Source organism: Drosophila navojoa, chromosome 3 (assembly GCF_054131105.1).
Source record: "Drosophila navojoa isolate 15081-1374.11 chromosome 3, UAZ_NAV_1.0, whole genome shotgun sequence".
In the NCBI taxonomy this organism is placed as follows: Eukaryota; Metazoa; Arthropoda; class Insecta; order Diptera; family Drosophilidae; genus Drosophila; species Drosophila navojoa.
This window is the reverse complement of record NC_142891.1, coordinates 700,419-714,293: the sequence shown is the minus strand read 5'-3', so window position 1 is coordinate 714,293 and position 13,875 is coordinate 700,419. Positions and strand designations below refer to the sequence as shown.

At 39.3% G+C, this 13,875-nt stretch overlaps 1 protein-coding gene and 1 long non-coding RNA gene across 2 annotated transcripts in view; one reads left to right on the top strand and one right to left on the bottom strand.

Annotated features, from left to right (window-relative positions):
• The window catches only part of LOC149091599 (uncharacterized), a 57,924-nt gene that overhangs the window by 43,456 nt on the left and 593 nt on the right, over window positions 1-13,875 (bottom strand). The window contains exon 2 of the long non-coding RNA XR_016196419.1: window positions 12,480-13,288. This is a non-coding gene — a long non-coding RNA (uncharacterized LOC149091599). The remainder of the gene's footprint in view (window positions 1-12,479; window positions 13,289-13,875) is intronic.
• Window positions 970-2,114, top strand: LOC108649272 (protein FAM8A1). The gene has a single exon (XM_018098240.3). The coding sequence runs from the start codon at window positions 1,014-1,016 to the stop codon at window positions 1,938-1,940; it is 927 nt and encodes a 308-aa protein (XP_017953729.1). The 5' UTR covers window positions 970-1,013; the 3' UTR covers window positions 1,941-2,114.

Genomic DNA, 13,875 nt, shown 5'->3' with positions numbered 1-13,875 from the left:
GTTGTCGTTATTTTATTTAGTATGCATCACATTGGCATTGGCTGCTGCTGCTGCTTGTTGTCTCCCGTCTCCTGCTGCTGCTGCTGCTGCTCCTGCTCTTTCAACCAACTGCAAATCCCGCAGTGCAACACATGTAAATCCAAAGGCATTTGCTTCGCTGCCTTCAACTAAGTCAGGACACAGGACGCAGAATATCGCCCAGGACTTACAGCGCACACACTCACACACACCTATACATAGATATGTGATATGTGCATGTATGTTATTTTGGACTATATCCAGGAGCCATGCAAAATGACACAAATATTAAATGCACACAGCAAAACCAGCAGCAAAAAATATAAAAAGCGTGACTGAAGCGAGCTGTGCGTGAATAATGTATTAGACTAACAGATACCCTGTAGGCAAGCAAGCGAAGGTGAGCAAGATTCGCATGGGAATGGGAGACATTTTTTATGTTAAGTTCATGTAAAGTTGAGATGAGGTATGAAAAATGAACTGGATAAAAATCAAAAATAAATTTTAAAAAATGTAATAAATAAATAATATTATAAGGGATTGTCGTAATAGCCGTAAGAACCGATAAATTTGTCTGGGGATCAGAATTTTCGTTAGAAGGAGTCATTATAAGCGGATTCTATTTCATGTTCTTCCTATTTAAGTGAGAAGCTTTCAACTGAGACTCAATCTCACTCCAATAATATTTCCCCAAGCCAACAGAAGCGAATTTGAATACTTAATAACTATAGCAGAGGTAATATAATATATTACGTCTTTCATTTCACAATTCCACGTCTAAATATAATACGAACATGTATGATGACATCCTTGAGACGTATTCATTCATTCGCTCAACGAAATTCGAACATCTAGCAATATTTGTTTGCCACGTCAAAATCCAAAAGTTTCACAGTCAAATTGAGTAACGTGAAAATTGTTCGTAGCTACATTAGCATATAGATATACATACATACATATATGTGTATACGTTTATGCATTAAAGACCAATAATCATGGAGACAGAGCAGACACAGACCGACGCGCCTGGCAAGCAGCAGCAGGTCAGCGACTTGAGTATGAAGGAGGCATACTTTGCCAGCCTTTCGCAGTGGGCGGAGCAGGTGAAGGCCATGCAGCTGATGACCAACTATATGATATTCCAATACAGCGCCAGCATCGTCAACAACAACATTTACAACAACCAGAGGCAGATGCAGCTGCAGTGGCAGATGCAGAATGCAGCGGCGTATCCGCGGCGACGTCGACGCATCAATCCTGTCCGCGCCCTGGACGCCGCACATCAGCGGGAGATCATCCGGCGATATGGCGGCATCCAAATGCTGATCGCTCCGTTCTGGAAGCGAGCTGTGGCCGAGCTGGTGGACTCGCTGATTCTGTCGATAATCAAAACAGTGCTGGCCTTTGTCATCGCGTACATGTTCGGCTTTGACCTGGAGAGCAGCCTGCTGAGCAGGTCCTTCAAGGACGAGAACCCGTTCATGGCGCTCTTCGATCTGTCGCTGGACATCTTTTCGCTCTCCTACGATCTGCTGCTCATCATCGTGCTGACCAAGCTGGTCGTCTGCGTCTACGAGTGCCTCTGGACGATGTACAACGACGGCGCCACGCCGGGCAAGTGGCTAATGAAGATCCGAGTGGTCTATGTGGAGGCCGTAATGCCACTGCAGCGCCACGTGCCAGCCCATTTCATATTCCAAACCCAGCCCCATCCGCAGTGGGCCATGCTCTACCCGTGCGAGACGCCCGGCCCCATGAGGTCCCTGCTGCGCGCCCTCATCAAGAACATGGTCACGACCTTCTTATTCCCCGTCTGCATCATCATGATTCTGCTCAAGAACAATCGCACCACCTACGACTTTGTGACGAAAACAATTGTTGTCGAATCGAATCCAAGCGAACCTCGGCGACGTCCCCTCTAGCCAATCCCAGAAACAAGAAAATTTAACAAAAATTACATGATCCTTCATTAATTTACTTAAATATGAATGTTTCAAATTTTAAATTCATTATATGTATCAAGTAAGGAGCATATTGACTTGGCGAAATGAGCTAGAACTTTGTTTGAAAATATTGGATTGAAATTTTCATTTAAATCATTTCATTATTTTGTAAAATCTTTAAGAATTCTAGAGAACCAGAATTATTTATTGAAAATTTTTGAATTCCTTGAGGGAAATGTAATATTTAGATTGACGATTGAAGCTGGAAATAAATATTTGTGACTTGGTTTAAAGCCTTTATATAAATCAAATTTGAGATTATAAGGATGAAAATGTACCAAAATTCTTTTTCATAAATGTAACAATTGAAAGCAACAATCTCTCAGAAATAATAAGAAATAATAAACTAGCTATAATTAGTTTATATTTGAGCCCCTAGAAATGAAACTTTAAAATAAATAAATTTGATTTAAACCAAAGAACTTTCATTTGGGAGTCTGAGAACCCTTAATACATAATATTGATACATAAATCTGAAATATCAAATATCGAGTATTATTCAGTGTCTTAACAACTGCAGAATTAATCCACAGCCATGCCAAGATCTACATTCCTCAAAAACACATATTCAACTTCCCCACAATATACCCCATATTCAGAGTCGTTTGCCCTTTACAGGGTATACAATATGGCAGCTGGGTGAGCCCCTTAGTTTCAGGCAATTTTACATTTATTTGAACTGTTCGCTGGCTTTTGTCAAGGTGTTAATCAAGTGGCCAACATGTTTTGGCCATGATAAATGTGTCGAGAGCTATGCAGCGTAAGCTCCCGAAAAACTATGTCGAGCCATGCACCAAAAACTATGCCACGTTGATGTTGCAACATAAAATTCTTTGCTGCTGCATTTAACGAGCTGCAGTACAGAGCAAGAAGAAGAACTAGAAGCAGCCGCAGCAGCAGCAGGAGCAGCCGCAGGAGCAGCAGAAGCAGCAGCAGCAGCCGCAGGAGCAGGAGCAGCAGCCGTTGCTGATGTGCTAAAGTGTAAGCCCCGTGTGCAAGTAATTGTTGTGTGTAAGGACAATGGCGTATTATCATGCACGTGCGTGGACGTGCAAGCGGGTATATTAGTTTACGACTTCAGTTAGAGTTCATGGGGAAACTCTAACTTCCCAGTGTTAGATAGGAATATTTTGAATGAATATTTTCTGCCTTTGAGTATCTGTGAGTCGTGCACTGCCGCCCAAAGCAATCTTACTCGTTATAAGTTGCCATAGTGTCCTACACCCTCTCTATATAGGCGTGTGTGTGTGTGTGTGTGTATTCGTGTGAAGCCCCGTTTTGCATAATAAATTAACCGCATGGCTGGTTGGCTCTGGCTGACTGGCTGACTCGCTGGCTCGCCTGGTTGGCTCTGGTTTGCTCTGGCCGTTGAGCAGGTTGGCAGGTCGCCTGTTTCGGCGCTCATTAAAGCGCATTTGTATTTAGTTGTGCATAAAACATTATGCGAAAATGAGCAACGTGACCGCAACGACTGGCCAGGACATCGAAGGGATAATGCAATCAGCGACACGCCATGAAAGAGACAGAAATAGAGAGAGAGAAGAGGGTGGGCTAATATGCAATTACATCATGTCGACAAGCAGTCTGCGGAATTTAATATGCATTCACATGCAGATACAGGGATTTACACATATATATAGATAAATATACATACATATGCCATATATATATATGCCTATGCATTGCTGTTATTTCTTTGTCAATTATGATTCGATTCGTTTCAATTGCCATTTATAATTGAGCTTTTGCGCTTCTAATTAATATAGAGCTGCAGAACCGTTAAAGCGTCTAATTAGCAATAGATGTGCAATGGCATCAGCCTGCCTTCAATTTTGTTGATCTTTAATTAATATTCGAGCGGCGGCAGCAGGCGCTATGAGAGCTAAAAGTCCTATACCCAGTGCCATATTAAGCTTACGCTTGCATGAGAGTACAGTTAGCTCTTATTGTAGTGCATATCTACCGTGATAGTCCACCCCCAATGGAGGATTGTAGTGCATATCGACATAGTTCCTCCTGTTTAATATATAACTAGAAGTTAAACTGTCTTTAAATGCATCTAAATGAAGTTCTAAATAGTTGCCCATAAAATGCAAAACATCTACATATGAAAATGTTAAATACATATGTATATACTCTATAAACTAGCTGATAAGCTTTACAAAAAAAAAAAAAAAAAAAAAAAAAAAAATTACATTCAAAAGTTCCAGATCTAATTCCTATGACATGCATACTCGAAATATTCTTCCTAATGTCTGACAGCCGCACTTTTAATGGTACGATCTAAACTGTCTGACAACTACAAGCCAAGTGTATCTAGGAAAAACTGCAGCTGAATGCAAACTCTATTGTAAAGCTACTTCCAAGTGCAAAACTTTACAAACTCTCGTGCACCGTCTCTTAAGCAGAGCAGAACATTTTCCTAATCCGCCCGTTACGTTTGAGAGGAGTTTAAAACTCTTGCGTAAGACAACGAAAATATTTTCATGTTCAATTTCACAAACATTGAATATTTATGTCAAGTGAGGTGGGGGGAGGGGGAGTCAAAGTTCAGCTCGAGCGCTATGCAATACACAATTTCAATAAACCGATGACAAGAGGACTTCAGATCCAAACAGATTATTTCTCTTGTCTTTATTTCTTGACTATCTTTTATTTGTATTTGTATTTGACTTTTGTTTCTTATTTATTTTCCTCGATACCCGGAATCCATTAAGAAAAAATGTGGCTGGAGAGGGTATATTGGTTTTTATAGGAGCAGACCTGATGAAGTATATACAATTTGCAGGAGAGTCTGAAACGGAAGTGGAACCAGTTCTGCTCGACAATTCGCACCGAAAGAAGTCTATTCATATAGGAAAATATAAACGGAGTATCTCCCAGTCGTGCACAGCCAACTTGTACCGTCTCAGTTCACATTTCTATTTCGATTTGTGTTTTGTTTCTTATTTTGCACAGCCTGTGGCAATTTTTTAGCAAATATTGTGCAAAATTGATCATATTTTTCCACGGAAGAATATTTTGTCATGTCAAGAAATCATTGAACCTCAAGGCGAATGGCACAAAGCAAATATAAATTTATATAAATGTGCGTATATAAATGATAATATTGGAGTTGAAAAACGTATATCGAGACGCAAGACGAATGTTTTACAATATGTCGCGCAGCTGCCTAACCAGTTCTCCCTCTACCTATCTCTCTCTCTCTCACTCTACTCTCTATCTGCCTCACTCTTTTGCTACTCCTGCTGCCGTCTTCAAGTGTTTCTGTTGCTACGTTTCGTAATTGCTATTTGATACACACACACACACACTTACACACACGACAAAGTTGTATGTGTGTTCGGCTCTTGTTTTGGAGCCCTTGGCATATTTGTACGGCGTAAAGGCAACTCGAAAAGCTGGCAGCCAACAAATGCCCATAAAATTCAAGTTCTTGCAATAATAAAATTCAATTAAAACGAGAACCAAGCAGAAGCAGTCGAATATTAAATACCCTGATGGCATATTCAATTTCCATAGTCCTCTCTCAAGTACTCGAAGGAATGATTAAAAGAGAAACGGATTGACTGCTGAAGTGAGTTACTGATGCAGTGTGAATATCTGAGGGATTGAACAGGAATGATTGATTGACTGAGTGAATGAGCCCAACTTTGATTGATTGACTAATCGAATTACGGAAGGAAAAATTGACCACATGCTATTACTTTGATTGAAGATAATATTTGATTGTTACTTAAGCGAATTACTGATCTATTTATTGATTGACTGGCTGGCTGACTACCTAACTGATTGACTGATTGAGAGTCAATTTACTTACTGACAATGAATTATCTAATTGGCAGAGTCACTGACTGACTAACTCGAAGATTGACAGAGTAATTAAGTGATTGATTAATTGATTGACTAACTCATTTACTTAGTAACAGAAAAACTAACATATACTTGATTGATTGATTGATTGATAATCTAGGTGACTCACAGAAAGTCAGAGTGAATGACAAACTGATTGACTGAGAGCTTGACCGATTGACTAGTTGATGGATAAACTACTGATTGACAGACTAATTCGTATATTGAAATATTAATTGACTGTCAGCTTGATAAGTCCATTGACTGACTGATGCATTAAATTCATTGTTTATAGCTCTGGTTTACTGACTGACTGACTGATTGTTTAACAGTAAGATCAAGACAACCAAAAGGAGCATTTAGATAGGTTTTAGGGAATTTTTGGGTGCTATCAAGAATTTTAGGCAACTCAAATTTCAAATAATACGTAACAATATGCAAATTTTTGACAGCATTCTGAAGAGAGATAAATTTACTTTAAAGTCGCCAGCCGCAAATAACTGAGCAGCAGCTTTAGCAAGCTGGCGCAATATGTAAATGCAGACTTTTATGATACCCTATTGTGCATTTATTGCAAATGGTTACCCATGAGGCAAAAACTAAAGCAAAATGCAACAAAATGCAACAACAAAAAATTTCGAAACTAAGATTTCAACTGCAATAAACGAATGCAACATTGAGATACTTTCACAGCTATAGATACATTCTCTCTCTCTCTCTCTCGCTCACCTCCCTTGCTCCTCTGTCTAAAGCCCCACACGGCTGTTATAAAAGTTTTTTGCTATTGCAAAAACAGCATAGAAAGGGGGCCTTATGGCATGCATAACACACACACACACACACACATACACGCTCACTTACGTATATGGAGAGAAGTATTTGTTTGGCATTTGTTAGTTGGCAGTCATAAACATTTTGTGGAACACAACGTAATTAAAAAGTTTGCAACAACAAAAACTTTGACGAGCTGTTGAATAAGTAACTGAAGCACTGAACAAATGAAGGAATGATTGAAGAAATGAATGACTGCAAAGACAGAGAAAGAGTGCGAAAGAGACAGAGAGAGAGAGAAAGAGAGCTACTTAAGATGCAGCTGCCTGGACTGGTCAGCCAAGCAGTCTCAGGGCTGCCAAATGAAGCTGCACTTGAATGTCCATGTCGAGTGCTCCTCTAAGTAGAAGAGGAAGAAGAAGAGCAAGGAGAGTGCAGCGTCTACAACGTGTGAAAAACATCATAAATTAACAATGTGTCGGTGCTTGCGGTGGCTGCGGCTGCGGCTGTGGCTGGAAATCAACTTACATTGTCAGCTCCCGCACTTGAGTTGCATTTCATTAGGCTCATAGCAGAGCGCTCATTGAGCTCTTCTTTTCGAGCGTGCTCATGCAGTCGAGTGACGAGAAAGTTCTCTTAGAAGGGAGAATAAAACCGAAACTTATTAAAATGAAAGGAATGGAGGAAGACAGAGCTGCAGACCGAAGCGTGAATAACCCAACTTTGAATACCCTAAGAAGAGACTTACTGGAAAGCTAATTCTCTAACATAGATGGAAGATCATTGAAATTTTATTTTAATATTTTATTTAATTATTACCATTTATAATTTTTAATATTTTTGCTTTGTTAAATAAAATCATTTTTCATACAACAAAATTTATATATAAACAAATTGCTATGGCAAGTTTATAATTTTTCCCAAATAAATAAAACTTGATTACGAAAAGAAAATAAATAAAAATGAAAATGGTAAAGGAAACTCGAGTAACAAAAATTGTCCACAGGGAAATCAGAATGAAAAACTTTGGTCGAAAGTGAAAACATGAAGAAAGAGCTCTAACTAGGCGAGTTATGAGTTTTTAAATCATTTTTACATATTGCACAGAAACTTTTGCCGTAACATGAACAACCAACTTGGTCAAGCCAACAAAAGGGAAATTCATTTGAATTTTATACTTTTCAAAAGAAATTCAAATAAAAAAAAAAAAATGTAAACATAATAAATATTTAAAATAAAAAAAAAAAAAGATACAAATAAAAAAGAAAAAGAAAAATGTTTTAATAAAGGTAAGGTATAATATTAAAATTGCAACAATGAGAGAACAATGCGGCAAATTCATTGATAAATATATTGCCTACTTTTTAGGGCAACAATTTAATTGATTTTTTTTTTATTTTTTTATTTTTTTTTTTTTTTTTTTTAATAAAAATGGTAAAAATTCCAAATGAAATTAAATCTTTATTTACACATAAATTTGCATGCAAAGAGATTCTTGCTCGACAGCTCGTGAAGTGAGTATTTCATTTGTCATGCAAATTTTAAGAGATTTGCGACCGGAACATCTCATGACAAATGCCATCAAGAGCTCCATTCAAGGAAAACTTTTGCTAAGCTAAGTACAGTAGTCCAGCTGTCCAGCTATCCGGCTCACACACACACACACACAGGGACTCGCAATTAGTTCAAGTGTTTGGAGTATTGGGGAATTCTTTATCTGTTTCATGCTTTTGCGACAGCATTAATTAGATTGCCACGACTACAAATCATTCTAATGGCACCCGAGCGCCGCAGCTTTCATTGCGAGGCAGGGCGGGGGCAGGGCGTGGCCAGGCACGGGCACGGGCACGGGCACGAGCAATCGCTGTAAGCTGCACACATTATTCACACGCCTCGCAACACACAATTTCGCGCGCTCGCAAAATGCAAATTGTGCCCAAATCTGGGCCACATCCTACTCCAGCCGCCCAGCCCAGCCACGCCCACCAATTCCAGATGCCACCCTCGAGCAATGTATAAATAAAAACAATTTAACTCCCCTTAACTCATGCACACACACACACACACACACATACACAACGAGTCTGTCTAAAAATAACAACAATAATAAACAAACAAACAACAGCGGCTCGAAACAATTACAAAAAACTAAACTAAAGGCCTCCAAAGGATTCGCCAGGCGAATAAAACAAAAATGTTGAGCATGAAGAATAACCAGAGAAACAAGAGAGAATTTGGGATGGGCTGGACGAATTCTGAATGCTCTACAAAGGGCTTATTCAAGTTATCGAATGAAAGCAAATTGATGCTAGAGAGAGACATTAGCAGTACCTACATATAGCTAGAAGAAATCCCATGATCTCAGTAGGTACAGTCAAAAAGTTACAGCTACATGAACTCATCAAAAAGATATATAAAATAGGTACAGTAAATAGATACACACAATATCTAAAAGAAATGTTTTCTAATGGAAGACTAAACCGAATAGATGGTACCTGTACCTGTACCTATCTATATATATATCTATCTCAAATCAGGAGTAGTTTGGGAGATAGATTAAAGATATAGTAGACCATAGATAGACCCACCAGATGAGCTTAGCACATGGGTACAGTCACTTACTAAAGATAGGCTAAGAGTACAAATGATTTGTGTATACTATGTACATTGCAGATAGGACTTTGGGGACACCAGATAAATGTCCACATAATGCACACATATATTCACACACAGGAGCGATCTATACCCATCTCCTAGACCTTGCCCATTGTCCCGCATTTGGTGGTAATTAATTGGCTCTCCGTGCGAGTGTCGAGTGCCTCAAAGCTGTTTCCCAGCTGGAAACAAAAGACAACAACAAATCAGAGCGACGCATAATTACACCAGGCAAAAAAAAAAAAAAAAGAAAAAACAATATGGAAAACGAGAAGAAGAAGAGATAGAGGGAGGGAATTGGCTGTGCCTGCCCTCAAGGGCATGCATGACTAATGACAGGCGAGAAAAGTTAGCACAAAGCTCATGTTAATTAGAAATTAAGCAAAGAAAAGCCCACAAATATTCCCAGAGGCTCATGAAAGTCCGAATGGGCATCAGAAAAAATAATGTGAAAACGAAACTAGGAAAACTACTCAAAAGGAAAGTCGTGCAAATACTGCGAAAGATGCTGGCAGAAAACTTTTTTGAGATTAAAATTATAGTGCTCTTAGACAGAATAGATTTATTATTATTCATATTATAGATTTATTATGTCCAATTTGTTAGATTCAATGTAAAGAGCTCTTCATGGGACAGCCAACGAAGTTTTGATCCTGCTTCAAGTGCTAAAGATTAATCAAGAAAGTATTTTAGCTTTAAAAAGGTCTTAAGTTAGCTAGCAACAAAATCTTAATTAGTTATTATGAAATTGAAAGCTTCTTCTTCTTCCTTAGATCACAATAAGTAGGTCCCAATTTATAGAGCTTTAATAAATGAAACCATTTCCTGCCTTAAGACAAACGAAATAAGTTGTTCAATAGACTTTGATGCACTCGTTTGCTCTTGGTCTAGATTAGCTCGTTTCACTTTTTACTTGCCTCTCTCTGCGCTTCTCAATATGTGTGTTATCCTTTCTCTCCCTTGCTCTAGCTCTGCTCTGCTGCTGTCGTTTGCTTTTCGCACTTTCGCCTGTCTAAAACACTTATCCAGCCAAAAACCCAAATCAACTGAAACATAAAACATGTACTGAAATCCTTTATCCCCTCAGTCTCTCTCTCTCCAGTTCACTCTCACTCTCAGTCTCTCCCACTCACTCTATCTGGCTTAGCACTTTAATATATATGGCGCACAATTCGCGTTGCTCGCTGAACACTTTTAGCCAAAGAAAAACACTTGCAATGGCTTTTCCTATTGCCAGCGTCGGCTGCGGTCTTTGGGCCTTTTGTTTTGGCCGCTTAATCATGGCTCGTAAATCTTTGATGTTTCATTTGTGCCAAACACTAAACGATTTTTAAATTGCGAGCCCAATGCTAGGGTAGTGGAGAGATGAAACTCTTTCCCTACCCTATCTCTGCCCCTCTCTCTCTCTCTCTCCCTCTCTATTTATACAAAGAGCTAATATATGGTTTGTTTATAGCTTGAAACTTGTGGGCATGGCTTGTGCTCAGTGCTAAGCAATGCCATAAATTATGGCCAAGAGATAAGGCCTGGCCAATCGGCGGCTTTATATTAGGCCAACAATGCGAAATGAGGTTATGTTTGCCGCAGCACAGCAGCTGCCGGCCAAATTATGAACTACTTAGAGGGGAAACGTGTGAAAACCCAAATAGACATTGTATGAATGAATGAGTATGAATAACAATATGAATTATTGCTGAATTTACGATAAATTGTGTGAGCTATGACAAACAGGAATTCAACATAACCTCGCTTTGCATAGTAAAACGCTGTGTGCTTTCAACATAACCTCAGAAATAGTAAAAGATTGAAATAGTACAATAAATAGTACAATAAAACATATAGTATATTATATAGTATAATAGTTCATGAAGCTGATGTCCAGACATTTGACTCTTGGCTAAAGCTGACTTAACGGGACATTCTCAAAGCAATCTATCTCTCTCTCTCTCTCTCTTTCTCTCTCTCTATGTAGCTCCTCTAACATGACCCTATAATTCATATGCGAATTCGAATAGAAACAGCTCGACCAAGTAAAAGACAGGAAAATTCTTTGCTGAAAATTTGATTTTGCATTGCTATGCAAAATCCTTTCCGGATAACAAAAATACTTGAAAACGAATTTGATTTGCGATGCAGTGGCTAGCAAATAAGCCGCAAACACAGCAAAAATCAAAGCAAAGCAAAGAAGTTGAATATAAAATACGAAAATCAAATTGAATTGAAGAGAAAAGGCAAATGCAGCACGCATTAGAGCAGAAGGAGAGGAGGGAACGGAGTCATAATTGGCTAGGCGGTGATTATTTTTGGCCAAAAATTGAATCAGTTTAGGAAAATGCTTAAAATCCTGCAGCAATTCAGTTGCAACTTTCGTTTCGGCACTCGAAATGCATTTCAATTAACTGGAAACCAAAACCAAATACCCGCCGCTTTGCGCTCCTCCCGACCCCTCTAACAACGCCCCTGGCTGCACTTAATGGTTTGCCCGCAAGTGTCGCTTACATTTGTGCGGCTGCCGAGAGAAAGAGAGAGAGAGCGGAGATAGAGGGAGAGAGAGAGCAAAGATAGAGGGAGAGAGCGTGCGAGCTCGTTTTGGTTTGCAACTGTGGAAATTGTTTTGCTAGCTTAGCCGCCTGTCAAAGGCATTTGCCGTGGGATCCTTTCGAGCTGAAAGCCAGTTGGAACAACGCCAGCTTTTGATTCTCGCACAAAATAGGGGAGAAAAAACACAAGCAAAGTTACGCAACAATTTCGGAGCCTGCTGAAAAAGTTACAAATGCGCAATCGAAAACTTCACTTCGACTGTGTGTGTGTGTGTGCACATTAAACTTCTGCTGCTGACTCTCTTTGAGTGATTAGACATTTGGACGTTTAGACGTTTCGGCATTGGACACAGTTACCCATTGAACATTGTCCAAAATGTGACCACAAAGTTACTGAAATAAACTAATAAGAACAACAACAGTTAAAGTTTCCAGCAGGGAAAGTCTTCGACGAGCTGTTACCCTGTAAGTAACATTTGAATGTTTGAATGGAACAACAATTCTGTGAGCTGTTCTATAATTCTACCATTTTCTAAACAAGCTTAGTTCAGATACTCTATTTTTCATATCAACCTATTAACATAACATCTAGTATTTGACATAATGTAATATATGTATATATCAAAATTTCTGCTCTTACCTGTCAGCACACAGTTAGGGAAGCACTGTTCTCTGGCAGTCAGCCTGAGGCATTCATTTCCATAGAGCTTTCCACTATATTATAATTTTTACAGAGTATCTTAGTAGCACGAAACCGTTAGCAGCGCACTAGAGTCACATCTCTTCACCTCTCTTCACTTCTTAATTCAATTTACTTTCACTCCACTCTTCACTCAAATTGTCAAATAAACTGTTTGACACGCACTGCATTCGTCCACATACTCAAAGAGCAATATAGTTTTAACAGCACTGCCACACGCCACTTGCTTAACTTGCCTTACGTTACAGTTTGAGTTATGCTGGTAAGATAACTGTTTAATTGAAATTTATGTATGCTTGCCCTTAAGACATTTACTTTCACGCTTAATATCATTTGTGCTAATAACAGTTGAGCACGCACTGCACTTTTTCGATTTTATGCTCTTCGCTCTGCCTGCACTGCACTTGCGCCAGCAATAGATATCATTAGCCTTTTATAACAGTTGAGCACGCACTGCACAATAATTCAGCTTTCAGATCTTACGCTCCTCGCTGTCTGCATTACAGTTGCACAATCTCTCCGCGCTCTCTTCCGTTCCCACAATTTACTATAAAATTGCAGAGCTTTTAATTTGCAGCATTCCTTTGGGGCTTCACGCACTTCTTCATTAACATGAGCACTCCCTTGTAATATATAATATAATTAAAAGGAAAATTCACTTTGTGGCTTTTATACGTTGTCGGCGTCTATTACAGCAGGAGCTTCTCTTAGTCTTGGATGGCGCTCACAGTCTACGACTTTTGCATTCACTGCAATTAAGGAAGCATTAGAAGCATGAAGAGAGTCAGCCCTTAAAATGACTCGCATTATTAAGCGAAGAGAATGTGTATGAAAGGAAATTTGATGTCAGAAGAGGAAATACGTTATTTTGCGTTGAGCGCAGCTTAAGAGCGCCCTATGCGGATATCGTTTACGTTGAGCTGCACTGAATTTATTTAGCTAGCACACACACGCGCAAGTGCTTCAATTTTAGTTAACAAGAAGAGAAAAACGGCGTCCACTGTGTCAATAATAAATCAAATTTCCGGCCCCAAATTACTTGCTGTACAAATTGTTAGTTGGTTGGGGGCAGCAGCAACAATTTATGCCGAAACATAAAACTCTAATATGGTAGTATCCACCCCCACCTCCTCCACCTTCCTCCCGCCTCCAGCTCCGCCCACACTTCAAAACACGCTCTTAAAACTTTAGACAGGCACATTTGGAATGCAACACAATCGTGTGCATGTATGTGTGTGACTGTGAGTGGCAGTAAAACCAACAGCAGTAAAAAGTAGTTTATTTAAGTAGCTTGGGTTGGGGCGCGAAAAAAAAGGTATTTTTAATGCAAGTAACG